A 20001-nucleotide genomic window follows, 5' to 3' on the forward strand; every position below is an offset into this window, starting at 1 on the left:
ACATTCACAAGAGCCAGGAAGTTCAAAACACTATAAAACTATAAAACAAATACTCTGGGGTTCTCACATATAGTTGTGTATTCAAAAGTAACAAAGAAAAATGAACATACGTATAATATTATGAATGAATAACTAATAAATCAATAAAAACGTTCTTCAGTTAAAAGAGGAAGCTGTCAATGATGGGACACAATGGACAGGTAAAAGGATAAAGGAACAGCACAGTGTGGAACAATGAGCCCCTATTTATACACAATTACGTAAGTGTGGTGTGCATGCACAAAGTCCTGGTTGCATGCAAAATGCAGCACATTTATTATACCATTGTGTTCAGACACAAAGACAAACATCAATAAAAGATTATAATACGTTTAACGATGAGACAGTAGACATGTAATGCAAGCAGAATAACAATTAAGAAAACCATACTGGGTCACAAATGAGTCAGGATACCACTTTGCACAGTACTGGAACACATAAACCCAAACTAGTTATTAAAACATGTAACTAGTAAACTGCACATTTGCCCATTCTCAAACAAATGCAGATAGATTTTGCAGATTTTTTTTTTTTTTTTTTTTGCGAAGACCAAGTTGGTTCTCAGCGTGACTGGTCAGGGGGAAAGAGATGCAAACAGGACCCCTTCATGCAGAGCTTGTTCCCCACACATGCAATCACGATGCTCTATTCACACCACTGAAACGTGTACTCACCATTGCCACGAGTGGCAGTTCGGGTGGTTTGTTTGGGTGGAGGAGCGGAGACCTGCTTATTGGTCTTGGTTACCTTTTTACCCCCTGCTTGGCCCCCTTTCTTCACGCCTGAGTTTGTGGCCTCACCAGAGGTTTTTGGGAGTGTGGTCTGGTGTTTTTTAGTAGGGGTTTTTGGAGCGGCTGACTCACTGGCCTTTGGGCTGCGCTTGCTGTCATTCCCCTCTACAGGAGCACAGAGGAGCAGAGCACCCTAAACTGTTACTGAATCAGAGGGCCCTCATAACACAGCTATGAGATCATGTCAGCACATAGTCAAACAGTATAAATAGAGCATTTAGCTTTAAAGTCTAATTGGATAAGCTACATTCTAAGCCATTTTTAACACAAATATGACCACACAATTCTATAATATTGCATCAAGTAGAGACAGTGAAGAGCCTACTGCAAGTCTTATGAACTATATTAATTGGCTGACAAATGATATATATTGTCTGTCATATATAATGACAATTTTATTCAGTAAGGATGCAATAAATTGATCAAAAGTGACAGTAAAGACTTTTACATTGTTACAAGAGTATTCTATTGCAAATAAATGCTGTTCTTTTGAACTTTACATTCATCAAACAATCCAGAAATATTAAGCAGCACTACTGTTTTCAACATTGATAATAAGAAATGTTTATTGAGCACCAAATCAGCATATTAGAATGATTTCTGAAGGATCATGTGACACTGAAGACTGAAGTAATGACAGGAATAAATTACAAAAGAGAGTTATTTTAAATTAAATAAATGCAGCCTTGGTGAGCATAAGAAAAAGACATCTTTCAAAATCATCTTACCGACTTTGTGTGAGTGTGTGTGTTATAATAATTAATTTAACTGATTTATTCAACTATTTATTAAACATTGGTCTAATGCTGTTGGTGAAGTTTTATAAAAGCGGTTTATAATGGGTGTTCTTCCACATAGCGGAAACGCCTCAAGTGGCTTAATGCTTTACTGCATCTATTCCCTACAGCTTCTCCAAGATTAACCCACCGATGGGAGAAAAAGTGTTGGAAACAATTACAGAATTGTTGTAGAACATTAAAAGAGACTGAAATTATAAAAATATAATAGTGTTGACGTTTCTCTTGCACATCTCATGAATGTGCTCACAACTTCTGCCCACAGCTTATGATAAAAAAAATCCAAAATGATGTCAGTCTAAATGGCACATTACCCATTAAAGGATGTTCTCAATACAAAGCATATCATGTTATTGTTAAAAAAGGTTTTAATATAGCTTCAAAACCAAATCTGCTGAACTATACAGCACATTAGACACTCGTGGGCATCTCACCTCCTGAGAAGTTCAGACAATCGAGAGATGTTCATTAAAAGCATAGTAGAGGAACAAACTATTATAGAAATAACCTTCTCAGGAAATATCCTTATTCTACAAATAACTTCATTTGTACGCTTTATTAAAAACTTTTTTACATTTTCACTGAACAAGATAAAACTGTTGATCCAAAGCTGCTCACACTTCCTCTAATTAACAGTTCATTTCATCTTATGACCGACAGACTGCAGTAGTCTTTATCAACCCATTTTGATACAATGCTCTTTGTACACACGTTGGTGTTCAGCCACAATGACATATGAAATGATATGGATGGTGTGATGTGCAGAAATTAAACTGCAACAAAATACTGTGAAGAAATCTCACAAAGCAACAACATATAAGCATGCTGTGAAATAGGGGTGTGCGATATAACGATTTTTGATCGTGGACGATTAAAATGTCTCCATGATCTGCTTATGAAGAAATATCGTAGTATCGTGCTACAGTGCTTTCTATCAGTTGCAGTTCCAGTGCCTCCGTCTCAGCATACTGTTCAACGTGACGTACATTCACATCACATTTTAACGCAGCGGTAGAGTAATATTCACGGGACACTTCAATCCACAAAAGTTCATTATTTCAATTTTTTACTTGCATGCTACTGTTAAATACACCTACTGTAGCTGAAAAAATAAATCATTTTATTAATTTCATTTGTATAATGTGTAGCCTATGTTTTTCTTCTTTTTTAATAACAAAGATAAAATTAATAACAAATAATAACAAATAACAAAAAACAATGACAAAGATTTTTATTTTTGCCACTTTGGCCTAAATGTCTGCCATTTTTAATTTTATTTTATATTTTGTTATTTTGTAAGGCTTTGTTTTTAAAATAGGGAAATTAGTTTGGCTGTAATGCTCAGTCACTTGCAAAATAGTAAAAACAACATGAAGAATCGTGATAAAAATCGTGAATCGTGATTTTCCTGAAAAAAAAATCGTGATATGATATTTTTGTCATATCGCCCACCCCTACAGTGAAAGGACCTTCAGTTAGACTAAATATTTTTACTCATTAGTGGCTTGAGCTTAAAACATAAAAAAAACATTATCGGTATGGTTAGACATGTTGAAGATTCAACCATGTTTATTTTGCCCAGTGTTACGTGTTAAGATTGTTGTCCCCTCCCCTTTTGTTATTTGTTATTGGTTTCTTCCTGTTTTTCCGCTCTCTGCTGTCTCTCTGTTTTAGGTGCTGTGATTGGTCAAGAAATCTGTCCATCATGATGAGTCAACGGGTTAACAGGTTCAGGATAAAAGACACCGTGGAGAACGGAAGAGGAGGGAGCTTGGAGTGTTCGCTGGCTGTGCCATTTGTTTAATGCTGCTGATTAGTGGTGGTTCGCTTGCTTGCTTGATTGTTTGTGGTGTTTGATACAGAGAACGTCTTATCTGAACTAAAAACTTCCTCAGCCCGGAGTTAAAGAAAAGGAAAGTATGTCACGTGACTTACATCTTACAAACATGCAGGATTGACTCTGTTTAGACACACTAGGGAAGGAGCGGGTGCAACCTTGTGTAAGTTTTGTTCTGATAGGTAGTGAAGCTTTAGTTATGGCGTGAACGCCGAAGATTTCTTTATTTTCTGGTTTTGTTTTCAGTTAGTTTAGAGGGTGGGGGAATTAGTTAGTGAATGTTTTGGTTTTGTTTTTTTTTCGTTTGTTTAGCGCCGCTCATTTTCTTTTTCTCTGTGGCTTGTTTCAATTTATTATAATTTCTTTTCTTTGTATATAGCTGTAAATAGGGATTTTTGGTTGGTGTTTCCATTTGTGTAAATTTATATTCTTTTTGTAAATAAAGCAAACCACTTTTTGTCACGTTGATTGTCCGTGTGTCACTCACCCACAGTACTCCCCAGAGACCAAGATTATAGGTTGTGTTTAAATTTTATTATGTGCGTCTTCCTCATACCTCTATGCCACCAGGGGACGTAACACCCAGTTTTGCTGGATTAAATAGAAAACTGTACCTTCTGGGTCCTCTGCCACTGCCGCCAAGTCAGCTTTTTCTTCAGGGACCAGTTCTGGTGTTTCAATGTCCACTTTGACCTTTTCAGTAACTCCACTGGGCACTGCATGACCATTCAAGGTCTCTGTGTTCAAAGGATCATCTAAAGATAGGCAAACATGGCTCGGTTATCATGGAACCAAGACGCCATGCCTGTTATTCAGTAAAAACACAATTTTCTTACATTTACATTTAAGTCATTCTCATATGTTTTTACAAAACGTGCTTTGGGTTACCCATGCAAGACAGAGAGCTCAATAGATCGGACTCAAAAGCACTACACATAAAAGTATTTATGAAAGACTTTGCTCTGAGCCTGAAGATTGGGAAGGATTCTGCTGTTCTCACATGTAGAGGAAGTCAATTTCATTATTTTGGATGTGTGTGAACAGCAAGTCCAGGAAGTTCTTAGCTTTTATTATATAGATATAGATAACATCAATGACAGCTATTTAATGGAAAAGATTAGAACAAATTAATTATCTTTAATTGCTAAAGCTCCCTGTGCTTCTCATTTGTTTATGGTAACTGTGGCTATGATAATGAATTTTTCTCCTACTGTAGGTGGTGGTGGTACCAGTGGTTAAAGATCGCATCCGATAACCCACCAGCACCACTTCACACATGCTCATTTCACCATTAAACGTCATTTCCACATGGGTTGCTGCAGGGAACTGCCTTTACAGTGTATTACAAATCAATTTAGACAAATAAATAATCTAATAATTCTAATGAGTCATCCCTTTAATATCACAGAAAACAGCTCGGTAGTATCACATTCGCTTCATTTATTTAAAATCTCACCTTGGTCTGGAATAAGGACACCTTTTCTTATGAGCTCTTCTCGAGTTTGCCTGGTGGATATTTTCCTCTCCAGAACTATAAATATGAATGACATATTAAGATATCATTATATCAAGACCACTATATGGTTACTGTGGTTCACAGAGTTCAGTAAAAGTGCAAGCAGCTGCAATATGTTGTGTGTAATAAATTTTATGATCCATGTCTACCGTATCCATCCAACATAATCACCACTTGAATGTCATGCTGGATGATGTAACTTAAGTTGTGAGGAAGCATCAAGAAAAGTATCAATAAGATACAGTAACTACATCCTGAATATACATAGTTGGATGTATTGTGCCAAGCATAAACATTTAAGCAAAATGCTATTAATAAATAGGGATTTTTACCTTTGGAGAGGTCCTGAAACTTATCACTGGTCCTCTTCTTTCTCCATTTCCAAGGTTTAAAGATCTTTCCCAGAGAAGAGAGCTTTCCTCCCTTTCCTTTCAGCTGAGGAGACTGCGAGCTTCCCACCACCACATCACAGTTGGCCAGAGAAGATTTTTCCAGACCGTCCACTGAAAGTGAATCAAAGCATGAAAGAATGAAAGAATGAGAACACTGAATGAAATGAATAATAAAAACTCAGCTGACCCTTAAACAATGGAAAATAACCAACAGGTTTTTACAACAGGAAATACTTGTGAATGAATGTTTCTGACCATAACAACAGACATTAAGGCACCCTTAAGCAGCAACAACTAGCTGGCTCTTTCCATGAATAGCATACAAAAGCAGGGTATACAAGAGCCTGAAACTAAAAAAAAAAAGTTTGGGGTAATTTTTTAAAAGAAATTAATACTTTTATTCAAGCAAGGACACATTAAATTGTTCAAAAGTGACAGTAAAGACACTTATAATGTTACAAACTATTTCCATTTCAAATAAATGCTGTTCATTCGAACTTTCTATTCATTAAAGAATCCTGAAAAAAAAATGTATCACAGTTTCCACAAAATATATTAAGCAGCACAACTGTTTTTTCAACATTGATAATAATAAGAAATGTTTCTTGATCACAAAATCAGCATATTAGAATGATTTCTGAAGGATCACGTGACTGAAAATTCAGCACAGGAATAAATTACATTTAGAAATATTTAAAAATAGATACCATAGTTTAAATTGTATTTTGCAATATTACTGCTTTTACAGTTTTTTTCTTATCAAATAAATGCAGCCTTGGTGAGCATAAGAGACTTGTTTAAAAAAATAAAATAAAATAGATTCACAAAAAAAAAAAAAAAAAATCTTCTGAATGGTAGTGTACTGCACATACAAATACTGAATACTTAAAAATACTGTATTTATTTTGCAACCTTGTTACCAAAATTTTAGATGAATGAGTAAAGGGGTTGCAATATTTATTAATAGTAAATGAGGCCTAAATTAGGCGGTCACTCAGTAGTTTGGTGGTTTGTAGTTACTGAAAAATATCTTTTTCCCATAAACTTTCCATACATTTCTTTGATTTTTTTTTTTTCTTACAATAACTTAATAGTTAAGAAACTTGGGATTTGCGCTTCTAAATCTTTAAAAGAGGCATGGAACATGAAAAAGTATTTGTAGAAAGTGCCTACTACAAATATATGCCAATAAGTCAACCAAGACCCTTAAATCACAGAACAGATCAATTATTTTAGGTTAGGTGCTCACTTGAAGTATAAGGTTTGCAATTGTGATTCAGCCAGAAACTGAACTCTCTTACACCCCACCCTGACCCCTACATCAATTCTTCTTAGCTTGCAAAAAGAATAGATTCTGACAGAGAATCTATTTCCTCATGGCCCACGCGAGCGATATTAAACTCGTTCATCAAACATAATCCAACAGAACAGCAGACCTATAGTCACAGGCACACCTCACCAGATGAAGTGTAAAATGATCACAAGAGCATTTCCACATGGCTAAATGAGATCAAAGAACTGAGAACAATAAACAAAAGAGTCAGGCTCCAAAGCAGTGACACCATTTATCATTTCAAGAAACGCATTCACATTTACATTGTTCTCCGCAGAATTACATGTGTCATTGTTATGAGACCTGCAGTATTAAAGAAATCTATAAAACAACAAGGGAGGCAGTCACCCTCCAAGGGACAGTTCACAAAAAAAAAAAATAATTGACAGTTTTTTTCTGTACATTGAAAGCCAGTTGTGTCCAATGTTGTTTGTATTCCTCACAATCTTCTTTGGTGTTCCACACCAATAATCTTTGTTTTATTTACAAGAAAATACTATTAAAGACTTTTTTTACTACAAAATTTCATGTTTAATTTAATTCAGTACTTGACGTTTCTCCGTAATTATTTGTTTCAAAGTAAATCCTACACCCTTTTTTTTTTTTTTTAGGGATGTCTAGAAGGACATGGAAGTGAGTAAATTATGAAAGAATATTCTTTTTTTTTTGTAAACTATCCCTTTAAATGATCAGGAGAGGAGAAAGTAACTTCCTGGCTCTTGAGTCTTAACTATGAGATTTTATAACTCAAACACAAGCCAACTAGTTCAGAAACTGAACAAGAGACAAACTCAATGGCCTTTCAATTTTCACAACTGTCCTATATTAAAATTTCACATAGCCAAACATAGCTTCAACTGACTGCTTGACATTTACCACACACTTCGAATGTTTAAAGTAGTTCACTCCAAGTGTCTATAATGATGTTTCATAAGATCCAAGATGCAAAGTAGTTTTGCTGTCGCAGTGCAGAAAACACCGTCTTCTCAGCATGTCGACAACACAAACCAAACTCTTCCAGACTTCAGCTACAACTACAGTGTTTGAGAGCGGGTCACAGTAGACATTGTTCTCAGGCAGCCAATGAAGACCATAGGCTGACATCATGCAAATCTGTTGCAAATCTACGTAGCTTAAGTAAGACTGGAATCACTGACGATTTCTTTCAGGCAGTTTAGAATCAGTTCATTCTTTTGGAAGACATTAAAGGGTTAGTTCACCCAAAAATGAAATTCCTGTCATTAAATACTCATACTGAGTCGGCGTTCTTACGTAAAACCTGGAAGCACTGAATGTAAACAGCCTGGGAGAATGACAGGGAGGAGACGGAATTGTTGAATAAAGTTGTTATTTTTGTTTTGTTTTTGCGCACAAAAAGTAATCTCATGAGGGTGAGTACTTAATGACATTAAATTTCATTTTTAGGTGAACTAACCCTTTAAATCCATTTATCATGCACTTTGTAAGGATGAAACTGTGAGGGAATTTTCACACCGGTATTTAAACTTGTGATGCCGCCGGTATTACAGATGACATTAAAATCGCTTTTGAACGCTCGCTCGCTTCTCACTTTCGCGATTGTGCGTAATCTTTGTATAGCGAGTGGTGGTAATGACCACACATTTTTCAAGATATTTGTCAATGATGCTCAGGATCTGTTGCGCGCCAAATCCTCCGCCATCGCCCTGTCAGTCATTTCTCCTTACTCTTATCACATAATAAGTGAAATCTGACACCTGCTGCACTTCGATACAACTCTGCAGATCGTGCTGTATAGAGCAGAGCAGACACGCTTTCAGTTTATAATTGTAGTGTCTGTTGTCCAACTGGACTAAATGGTTTTTATTTCTATAGAAAAGCAAAATGACTGTGGGGGCAGTGCCGCGGTGGCCAAGTAATGTAATCGGTGTGCGGCCGAACATGCAGCAAGCCTAGCACTTTGCTCTTTGCAGATGTTTTACATTCTCAAACAGCTATATTACATAAACAGTTGTATTACAATGGTTATATTTGAAAAAAGCATAATAGGGGCACCATAGCAAAAATAGACTTAAGCTCCAAAACTACACTTCTGCTATAATTCAAAACACGGAATGTGTGAGACCCAAACATGAAGCCTGTTTTTCACACTGCATGGAGGGATTTCATTAGCGGACACATGTGACAGGAATGTGCTAGATAGCATGTCTGTGGTCTTTTCACCACCATCATGAAGATGCCAAAGCGCCTCTTCACTAATCAATTCTCCCTAAGGAGCCACTGACCCTAAACTTCATTGGCCTGTCAACAGCCAGTTGGCCTCTGATTGGATTATTAATAGAATGTGTTACTCCCAGAACTCCCAGTGATAAGTGCAGTCCCTGAGATCAAACCTCAGAGGATCAAGCACATTGAAAACAATGACACTAGTTCACAACTGCGCAAGCAGAATTCATATGAAGGGCACAGAGGAACATATGTGGATGCTGCAAACAATTGTAGAGCTACAGTTCACCGCTGAAATCATTTACATGATGCCAGTTTGATACTGGCACTAACATAAGGTCATAGTTGCATGGATCGTTTTAAATAAAAGGGTTAGCTCAACCAAAAATAAAAATTCTTTCATAATTTACTCACCCTCATGTCGTTCCAAACCTGCAAGACTTTCGTTCATCTTTGAAACACAAATTAAGATATTTTAATGAAATCTGAGAGATTTCTGTCCCTCCATTAACATTCCATGCAACTACCACTTTGATGCCTCAAAGTTCATAAAGAGATCTTAAAACTAATCCATATGAATTGAGCGGTTTAGTCCAAATTTTCTGAAGAGACAATCCCTATGATGAACAGATTGAAGTTAGGTTTTCATTTACATATAAACATTCATCAACGCACACATTGGATACGGTAAATGGAAGCTCAAGCACGCTTGCATGATGTGTGAGAACCAATGAGGTTCATTCTTGTGTGTTAGGCAGCACGTTTGAGCTTCTGCAAGAACCAATAAGGTTTGTTCTTGTGCATCAAGCAAGCACGGTTGAGCGTCTTTTTTTGTTCACTGATCAATGTTTACATGTAAATAAAAGCTTAAATTCAATCTGCGCATCATAAAAAGCGATCCAGTCTCTTCAGAAAATTTGGACAAAATTGTCAATTCCTATGGATCAGTTTTATAATCTCTTTATGAACTTTTTGAGGCATCAAAGTGGTAGTTGCTTGGACTGTCAATGGAGTGACAGAAAGCTCTCAGACTCAATTAAAATATCTTCATTTGTGGTTCGAAGATGAAAGTCTTATAGGTTTGGAACAACATGAGGGTGAGTAATTGATGACATTTTACATTAGTTTCACTTTTGGTTTAACTAACCCTTTAAGATGTTTTTAGTAGTCTCTGATATAAACTTAAAAACTTTCCAAGTTCTAATTCAGTCTGTGAATCAGTTGTCCAAAAAAGTGAAAAGAAAGAAAGAAAAAAAAGAATCAATCCAAACTTCAATTCAACTCCTATTCCAAAATAAACGTATATTTTGTTTTAGCAAAAATATTATATCTGTTCATTAATATGTATTTTTATATTGGTGCATATAATTGAAAATGACAAAATATTCTTCCTTGTGTTCATTTATTGAAAACGGGGTGAAAACAAGCCTTGATTTTGAGTCTTGCCTTAATTTATAGTTTGAATGAAATGATCAAATACATGATATAAGATATAGCCTATTATTGAATATCACCAAAATGCTGAAAAATATGGAGAAATTTTAAGCAATATTATTCAGATCTATATTGTGGGGCAAAACTGCTGTGAATATTATCTTTCACATTTGAGTTTGTACAGCTGACTGAATTGCTCACTTCCTCTTTTATATGGGGAGGCCACTGAAAATGCACCAAATGTGACAAATAATCATGAGGACCTGAAAACAAAAGACATCAGTTATTAAAACCTCTAAGACTTCCAAAAGAGGCATGTGAGGCCTGAAAATTAGTTCATTGTCTCAATGCTTTTTTTTTTAAGTCTCAAACTCTGTAATGCAGAAGAGGGTGTGTTAGTCAACAAATGAGCAGAGGGTGTTTATAAAAGTGTTCAAGTTGCAGCCTATTTTTGACAAGATGTATGTGCATTAAGGCAACAATGAATGCTAAATCTAGCTTTGTATTAAAATTTGCTAGCAGCATATGCATCACAGCCCCAGTTCCTCATAATACCAAGAAAAAAAAAGAAAAAAAAAAAGGCCAATTTCAGTCAACACTTTGTTCCCTTACTGACAGAAAGGAAATGCCTATGTTTGTAATGGCCTTTCCTATAAAATGATTCAAAAGAACTAGACCAAAGACAAAAACAGCACTGATGATTTCTGGATCTAATTAATAAAGAAGTATAGATCATTCAGTGCCATACAATCAAATCTTTGCTTCGTCGGAATTATATTCAGTTTTCATTTCTGTGGTCTTTCACATCCATTACAGTTTCTATATATTTCAGACCCCATCAAACCCATTTAAAGCATGATTCAGTCTTATTTAAAGCATCATATGCATGCTGTTCATGAAAACACAATAACATCTGATCAGCTTTCTTTTGAGAGCTGGTAAATTAATAGCAAAAGAAGTTATATCACTCTGGCAATAATGGAAATTATGGGGAAATGAAGGTAGTGGCAAATCCCGTGATTCAACATTTGGTGCAGAAAGAAGCTTAAGATTACAGTCACAATGCATTGTGAAGTACTTGCTTGAAATTGTTGCTATTGTAATTTGATTGTCGCTCATACTTAAAATAACAACTTAAAATCAACAGTCTCCAGAGGAGATGAACATGCACCTGTCCTGTATTAAATAAAACCAAAACCAGTAAATCTACAATTTAGACATGGGTTTTGATAATGACTAACAAAATTACACTGTGCTTCATTAAATTTCACATTACTATAAAAATAGTGATGTTATAAGAATTTTTTTGCCTATTCTAATATAAATCATTCATAATCATAAATAAGATAATACATACTTAAAATAGTCTAAAGTTGTCTTCAAATGTTTTTCCACTGTGAGGTAACATACAGCTAAAGAATAAACAAAACTAAACTGTATCATTTTACATTTTTTCCCCGTTAAAATTTTTCACATTACACCCTGACTTGACCCGAATTAGGAAGTAAATTTAAAAACAGCACACCGCTTTGATGGCACATATTGACGACAAACGACAGCAAAAGAACACAGTGACAAAATCATTTCCTGAATACACGAGCAAGTAAATTTATGTTTCTTCGTCATCTTCAAGTGAGGATGTTATAGTAAACTAATCCATCAACACAAACACCTCAATTCGCCGAAAGATGCGCGTGACAAAGTCCCACTTGTTGATCGTTTACACTGCACGCTACACAAGCCCACGCGACAAACCTAAATCCACGCGCTTGCTTTGAATATTATAATGGGAGCGTTTTGTTTCATCGCATCGCGTAAATAGCAGATCAAAGCCAACTTGTAAAAACCAGACTTGAAAATGAACTTGGTTTTTTTTCGCGGACACTGAAAAGTCACGTCTTCCCTCCTTGGGCGTTTATTGAGATAGCGGTGTGGGTGAGTAAACAGCGAGTCACTGAACAAGCCCTTCAGACACTTACCGCTCGTTCTCTGAGACAAGCTGGACACAGATGTCTGGCCCATGTCGATCTTCAATGGGCCGCTAACCAATAATCATACGACGCCCCAAGAACTTGTGCAACAAAGCCCACTCGATCGACATAACAGGAGACTCATTTCCTTACTCCAGCTCTGAGATCTGCTTCTTAAAAGAGCTTTTCCATACTTTGTGAACTCGCAAGAAACGCAGTCGAGCTCCGAGACTCCGGATTGAAATGCCTGTCATTCCTTTTTTGCAGATTGTAAGCAGTCAGAGGTCATAAGGAGGAAGTTTCAAGCCCCTCCTTGCTTCAGCCCTGCTTAAAGCATGGAAATGTATGTTGGTAATATAATGTGTTAGCCAAAAGTGACATCATTAGAAAATACTGTAGTGCGCGAGCTATTTTTGACTACAGCTTTACTGTATGTATAAAAAACATGGTTTACTTTGTTGATAATGACTTTCGCTAACTCACAAGACGTTTTATCTGTCTTTTTGATCAAGAAATGACTGTAAAAGTTTCCCCTAAGTTTTACATCCACTAATTAAAGAAAATCGAACTATAAATCTGTATAAAATATTTATACTAAAGATCATCCATTATTGATGCTTTCAAAACCTGATCGTTTGAATTAAAATGTATAAAATATTTTATATAAAAATGACCCCTGGCTAATTTTTACTTTAAGTTTGGCTTATTGCTGAAAGTCAGTTTCTGAATAGACACATACCTTAACACTGACGTTCAATAGCGGGGCATGGTCGTCACACTGGAACTGACCATTAAACAGGCTGTCAAATGCTTTCAACAAAATTTTAACTATAAAAATGAGAAAGATTAAAAAAAAAAACAAATTATGAAACTGCAAAAAGTAAACTGTAACATACAAAAATAACATTGGCAACTGTGTTTCAAATATCAAATTATATAAATTCCTAATATTTAAAACCAGTGACAACCTGCCCCAACCTGACTTAAATAAAAATACCCTGTTCTACCTAAAATGTACCTTCATCATAAAGTTGACTGAGTGAATGTCATTGTGGTTTTATTGTTCACAGTAGACCATATTTAAGGTTTGACCATTTTAGGTGTTTGAAACCAACATCTAAGACGAGTGCTAAAACACACAAACCCTAATAGTTACTAAGATACAGTCCTTGTGACAACTTCCATTTCTCTTTTACGTCCCATGAGAATAAATATGCACTTTAATAACAAAACAATAGGTTTTATTGTGCCAAATGCTAACACTGCTATAATCTTTATGTTTGCTTGCGGCTATTGCTTTGCTTCCTGCAAAAGAGGCCAAAAGCCCCACAGACGGCCTGCACTCCCTCCCACAGCCCCCTCTCCCAAAGCAGAAATGGTGGGTGGGATTCAGAGCAGGAAGTCTTACGGAAACAAGCCAACTCTAGAGATGTGAGCTATTGTTTTGCGCACAGCTAAGTTGAATGTTCTCATCAAGTATGAGCTCTCCACCCCTTCCCCTCCTTCCTGAAGGTCCTCCTTACCATCATAACACCATGGCCCTGAGTACATGAAGCTGTAAATAGTGTGATTTGTTGATGTAATCTTTGTTGCTGTAAACTTTGCATCATTTGATTTTAATTTTGTTATTGAAATGAATTATTTTTATTCAAGAGGGGTGAAATAGTAGACTAGAGGTTTAGTATAAAGGGAACAAATAGGGGATACCAATAACCGCAGAGCTACTTGAGTGAACCCTGTCACCACTGTACAGCTAGACACATAAAGCTAGTTAATCTAAAGCAGTGGTTGTCAACCAGAGAGCCAGGGCCCACTAGGGGGCCCTAAGGATGATGTAAAAGTACACTGCCTGGCCAAAAAAAAAGGTTGTTGTTTGGATTTAAATAGGCATATGCTTAAGAGTCTATGACTGGTTCATTATTACAGTGATTATTATGTTTCTAGCATGTTCTATGTTTGGCAACGGTTCTTTTAACCCTAATTGGTGGAGTGTGTAGCTTTTCATTTCTTAAACAACCATGTAGGAAGACACATCATGGCCAGATTCCAAGATGACAAAGCCAAGATTCATCAGGCTCAAACTGTGAAAAAATGGTTCAGAGAGCATGAAGAATCATTTTCACACATGAATTGGCACCTCTGAGTCCAGACCTTAAATTCAGTGAAAGTCTTTGGGATGTGCTGGAGGAGACTTTACAGAGTGCTTGACTCTTGCATTGCCTATTCAAATCCAAACAGTGACTTTTTTTTTTTTTGGCCGGGCAGTGTATTTAAATTATAATCTTTTTTTTTAGTATATTAGCAATCTAACTTTAAATTAAAATGCTAAAAATAAACACAAAATAAAAATGTAAACTGAAAATTATATTTAATTTTATTTTCTCTCTAAATAATTTTTACTGAAGAACATACAGTTCTTGAATACAGAGCATAACTTAAGGAATCACAAAATGAAATGTGTTAATGAATTTCATACGTTAAATTAACCAACACCAAACATATTAATTCATTATATCAATAAAAAAAGCTTTAAATATCTGTCTGTCTGTCTGTCAAACCATCCAAGCATCCAAGATAAGTTTGTTTACATAAAGTGTGTATATTTATTATATGTGTGTGTTTGTATTATATATATATATATATACACACACACACACATATACATACAAGTATACATGTAAATATTTCTTAAATGTATGTTGTATGTATATATATATATATATACATAAATATACACAGTACACACATATTATGTAAAACCTTTTTTTGGATGCAATTAATCACGATTAATTGTTTGACAGCACTAATATATAATATAGTATAATATAATAAAGAAAAATACCTCTGGAAAATGATTTGACCGATTTGACCAAATGCAGGGCCTTTGCTGGGGTTAGCAGAAGCCCTGAATTGTTTGTAAGCGGTCAGAGTGGCATGTCAGTCTGATATCACGGTCTGTCTGCATCTGTTCAGTTAACACTGACAGGGAACCTTCTGTACTCTGATAACCGCTTTCATGCACATCACATATTAAACACATAAGACAGACACACATAGACTCCAAAGAATCCACTAGAAACCAAAACAATATTATAAGGGTGCATTCATTTTAAAATCACCTTTGATTTTCCATGTGTTCTGCAGATGGTCATGCCAAACAAACGGTTTATTTTTAGTCATGGAAGAATAATAGTGTAAAGAATATCTCCATGCTAAAAAAATATCTCAGGAAAACTATTATAGACCGCTACATTAGTATGCATACAAAAGAACTTAATTCACGGTATTCTATAATTGGTTCCTGACATGCATCGATTATGGCCTTGGCCCAGGTTTAAAAATAGAAGGGGCGTATGGTGAGTCACCAAATCACAACACACCTCCTCATCTCCTGACAGTCTTACAGAGAATGCTGCCATCTATTGACAAAATCCGTGCACTTTGCATGCAAATATCTCATTTGTTTGAAAAATACATCTCTTTTTACGGTTTAGGATTGGTATACGGCTTATGAATATGTTTGCAATTGAATGTATTTTGTTGCTATTTGATATATCTCAGAATTTCAGGAACTTTCATCACAATTTGTAATAAGTAAATCTGTTGAATTAAATGAAGTGAATTGTTGGTCCACATGCATACCATACAGATGCTCTAACTGGACTCTTTTGAGAACACCTTAATCTGATTTCCAATGTAGTCAGTTATCCCAAGAGACACATGTCTGGACTGCAGAGAAAAAAAAAATCTGTCCATTTGCTCTAAAGTGCAGCCTAAGTGCATATGGGAAGACAATAATGGCATACAGCTAATAAGGGTAAAGCGGATCTCTTTGCATCCCATCAAAACAAACACAACCCTCAAATGTATATACAATGTCTATGCATTAGTCTTTAATACACTGTTCATCAGCTCATGATCTACTGCTAGCTCTGCCCCCTTGTATTGTTAAATGTGGGCATTAGTAGGATGCAATTCATGATTATAGCAGATATTTGTGACCATGACGATCGAAATAATCACTTCATGCCTTTGCAGTTCACCCACAATCCCCTAAAAGGGTGCAAGGACCAAAACTTAAATGCAGCATCACTGGAAAAGATGTAGGAAAAGCTCATCAATTATTAACTGCCAATCTCAGCACAAAATATCAGCTAATTATTGTTTAAGTGATGCCATTTAGTTCTTTCCTCTGCTCAGATGATTTATTTATTAACTCTAAATCCAGAGAAAAGTTCTAGTGTGCTAGAAAACAAGATACTTGCACCTCATGGTATGCAAATATATAAACCACAGAATCAACTCTGCAAATTTAAGAGAGTTGCCAAGATCTAAAGATAACTATCTCATGCATGTTTCTATATGCATAAGACATAAGCAGTTTTGTTAACGAAGCGTCACCTAAACTTAAAACATTTCAGATATAAACAGCACAAATAAACAGATGATGTATTGCTGGAAATGTTTCTGTAGACTACTGGCTCCTGTTGGGCCGTTTAGCCAATGATGGAGCACAACAAGGTATGGCAAACCTTGTCGATCAATACTTGACATCCTGCCTGTAAGTGTTTTTCCCCAGCACGGATGGCTCTTATTTGAAAATCTGGGACATTTAATAATAGTACATCGAAGGGGGAGTGGAGAGCATTAAATTTCACTAATCAGGGAAACAGACGCTGATGATGCTCACAACATTGGGAGGACCAACACTGTTCACAAGCACATTGATAAGAGGCATTACCACGACACTAAACATAAGCAAACACTCATTATGTTTAATGAAGGGGTGTAATACCATATAATTGAGTTTAACACATAGTTACTTCAGATTTATGTGTCAGGATACAGGTATGAGGTAAGTGAACTGATTCATGCCCACTTTTAAAGTACAGCTCACAAATAGCTCACATGCACATTTGTGAGCTGTACTTTTCCTTTTTAGCACTTTGTAAAGTAGACATGGATAAATATTTAAACTATCAACTAGCATTTTTAATAGAAAGCGAGTTTATTTTCAAAGCTACTAACTACTGCATCACAATGTAGAGAAAAGATGCACTGACATTTTTTGTTTCGCAGACTGATATAGCAATCGTCTTTGGCTTTTACTAAAAACTAGCAACAAGAATGTAGCATCATGCAAATTTTTTTACCTACCAATGTCATGGAAGGCTCTATACAGTCAGTCATGACTCATTTATGAATCTATGTGAGTAAAAGTATCCAATAACAGACATTACTGAGGGAATGGGAGTAGTATTTATGTGATCTCAATATGGCCACCCCCATGAGGAGACCCCTTCATGTAAAATAAAAGACCTTCTATTATACTATTAATATCTAGTGTGATCATTTTAATGTATTTTTCAAAAATACTCATTCATTTAATTTGATTTAAAACATTTTAATGACGAAAAAAAGAATACAAACTGCACATTTTAAAACTGCACTTTAACAGCCATTTTCACAGCATCTCTGCATATTACATGTGGAGTTCAAAAACACCTTAGTTTTATTCAGAGGCCCAAATTGAGTAAAAATATGCAATTTGGAGCAGTTGCTGATATTTATATGGCCAAAAAGTATGATGAAAATATGATAGCTTATAATGTAAATCATTGATATCTTTCTTTATAACAGTACAGCAGACATAAAATGCATATAAATATAGTATTGGTTATCAATCTATATCTCCCAATAATATGTCTTAGTAAGCTTTAAATGCTTAGTTTTATGATCAAACCTCTGTAGTTGTTATTGTGGGGGCAAAATATATAGTGCAATGCAATACAGTGATGATGGAGAGATAAACGTTCTTCTTTAAAAGCCTAATGTATCATATTTGATACTCACATTTAAAAAATTTTCCAAAAAAATTATGTATGGATAATCAAGCAAACCTAAGTTGATTCAGTCCAGTAAGCGTTCATCTTGAAATATTACTAGTACTAACAATATATAATTTATCCATGCGTTAACTTTATAAAAATCAGTAAAGATTTCACAGCAAAAAGACATGTTTGTGTTCAACGACCTGAAGGTGGACAGTTTTACAATAATACTAAAAGGCCTTTTACTTGCTTAAAAAATAAACTATCAATCAGAAGGAATGTAGTAGATTGTGTAAAACAGCAAAGTTTTGGTCGTGTTGATAATTTAGAGACCATATGAATTTCCACATCAAAAAATACAGTAGCTTTATAGAGTTAAAAATCTGTACACCACACATATCATGAATCTCACCTCTAACAGATCATAAACAGTAAGTCACATGCCTCTTTCATTTTAACAACAGGTTATACCACATTTCCTGTGCATTTCCACTGATACAGCAGATCCATTCAGTAACTCCATGACTAACTTTTTCAAAGCATGAGTGACCTCCTCTCCATTCCTGCTATGAAATAATAACCCAGCTGTATGTAAATATGTAAGTGGCCATGTAAAAACCCCAAACTTGAAAGCTTATGCAAACCACTTCCAAACAAATATGAATTTCCTTTGCAAAATATCCAGAGGGAGGTTCCCCCCTTTGTGTCAAAGACATTATCACAGTGAGCCACACACATGCACATAAGACTTTGAAATGTATTTTAGCCAGAAAAAACAGGATATCAATGCCATTAGATCAACAGAAAAACTGCTCTGTTTTGAGATACATGACACCTGTGATGTTACAATGAGTAATACCATAGTTCCTGTCAGGTTTTCACTTTACTATACATGGAGTCACAGGCAAATGATTTCTGCGTCAGATTTCCTCTTTGCTGTCAAAAATAAATAACAGAATGAAAGACCGCATTTTCATGCTATGACACATAAAAAGCATTGCAAATCCAATGGAACATCATATGACACTATAACCAAAAATAGGGCAGTAATACACAGCACCAGAGCTTAGCATATGTGTGTTTATTCAATGATTAAACACCACGCTAGCTGGATTCCCAGAATGTGAGCCAATAATGAAAACATCAATACAATGTGAGGCATGTTAAAGAGCGTATAAAGAGTGCACGTGTCAACAGATCATCGATATCACATGAGACTTCCCAACAACATGACAACACTCTTCTTCAGACCAAAATATCTAGAATAAGGTATTTTAACCTAAAGAATAAAGCCTAATAAAATGTTAGAAACTTTCTGATCTCATTTAAGCAGAGTACTGTATATATCCTCATGCACACACACACAAGCTGTACAAGAGTCAAAAAGTTGAAGACTTACAGGCATGTTCCATGACTGGAAGGTTATAAAAAAAATAAAAAAAAATCAACTGCTCCAGTGAGATGGTCTTCAGTTTCCTTTCTCACTCTTTCTCACTGACTCCCTCTCTCTCTCGCTCTCTCTCCCTCTCTCACTCACTCTCTCTCTCTCTCCTCACTTCCTGTGGTGCTCTCGCAGCCTTCTTCTCTGCAGTGGTGCACGGCAGGAAGAGCAGCGAAGGCTGGAGGATGACAAACAGCCATTACCTCCATTAAAGTGAGCTGACTGAGCCAGTCTGAGCCCATCAAGTGGAACCTCCCAGTCCACTGGGGCTTTCAGCTATCGCCTTTGGCTACGGGGAATGGGGTTGGGGAGGAGGGGTGAGTTGATGTAGCGTGAGACAGCTTTGTAGCCTTCATTAAATTACTCGTGTCCAGCAGAAACAGATGACTCGAGTCTTATCGCCGGCGTTAAGTTG

The 20001-nt window shown here is 35.9% G+C and overlaps 1 protein-coding gene across 4 annotated transcripts in view; it reads right to left on the bottom strand.

Annotated features, from left to right (window-relative positions):
- phactr2 (phosphatase and actin regulator 2) overlaps positions 1–20001 on the bottom strand; it is a 43840-nt gene that overhangs the window by 13669 nt on the left and 10170 nt on the right. The window contains exons 1-5 of one of the 4 annotated variants that reach the window (XM_051918064.1): positions 19545–19750; positions 5313–5483; positions 4921–4995; positions 4079–4219; positions 714–935 (exon numbers count right to left, since the gene is read on the bottom strand). In XM_051918064.1, coding sequence (XP_051774024.1) covers positions 714–935; positions 4079–4219; positions 4921–4995; positions 5313–5483; positions 19545–19557 — 622 coding nt within the window. In that variant the 5' untranslated portion in view covers positions 19558–19750. Of the gene's footprint in view, positions 1–713; positions 936–4078; positions 4220–4920; positions 4996–5312; positions 5484–12323; positions 12624–19544; positions 19751–20001 lie in introns of those variants that run through there. The other 3 variants (XM_051918063.1, XM_051918062.1, XM_051918065.1) reach the window with 3 other exon arrangements.

This window comes from Ctenopharyngodon idella, chromosome 13 (assembly GCF_019924925.1).
Source record: "Ctenopharyngodon idella isolate HZGC_01 chromosome 13, HZGC01, whole genome shotgun sequence".
Lineage (NCBI taxonomy): Eukaryota > Metazoa > Chordata > Actinopteri > Cypriniformes > Xenocyprididae > Ctenopharyngodon > Ctenopharyngodon idella.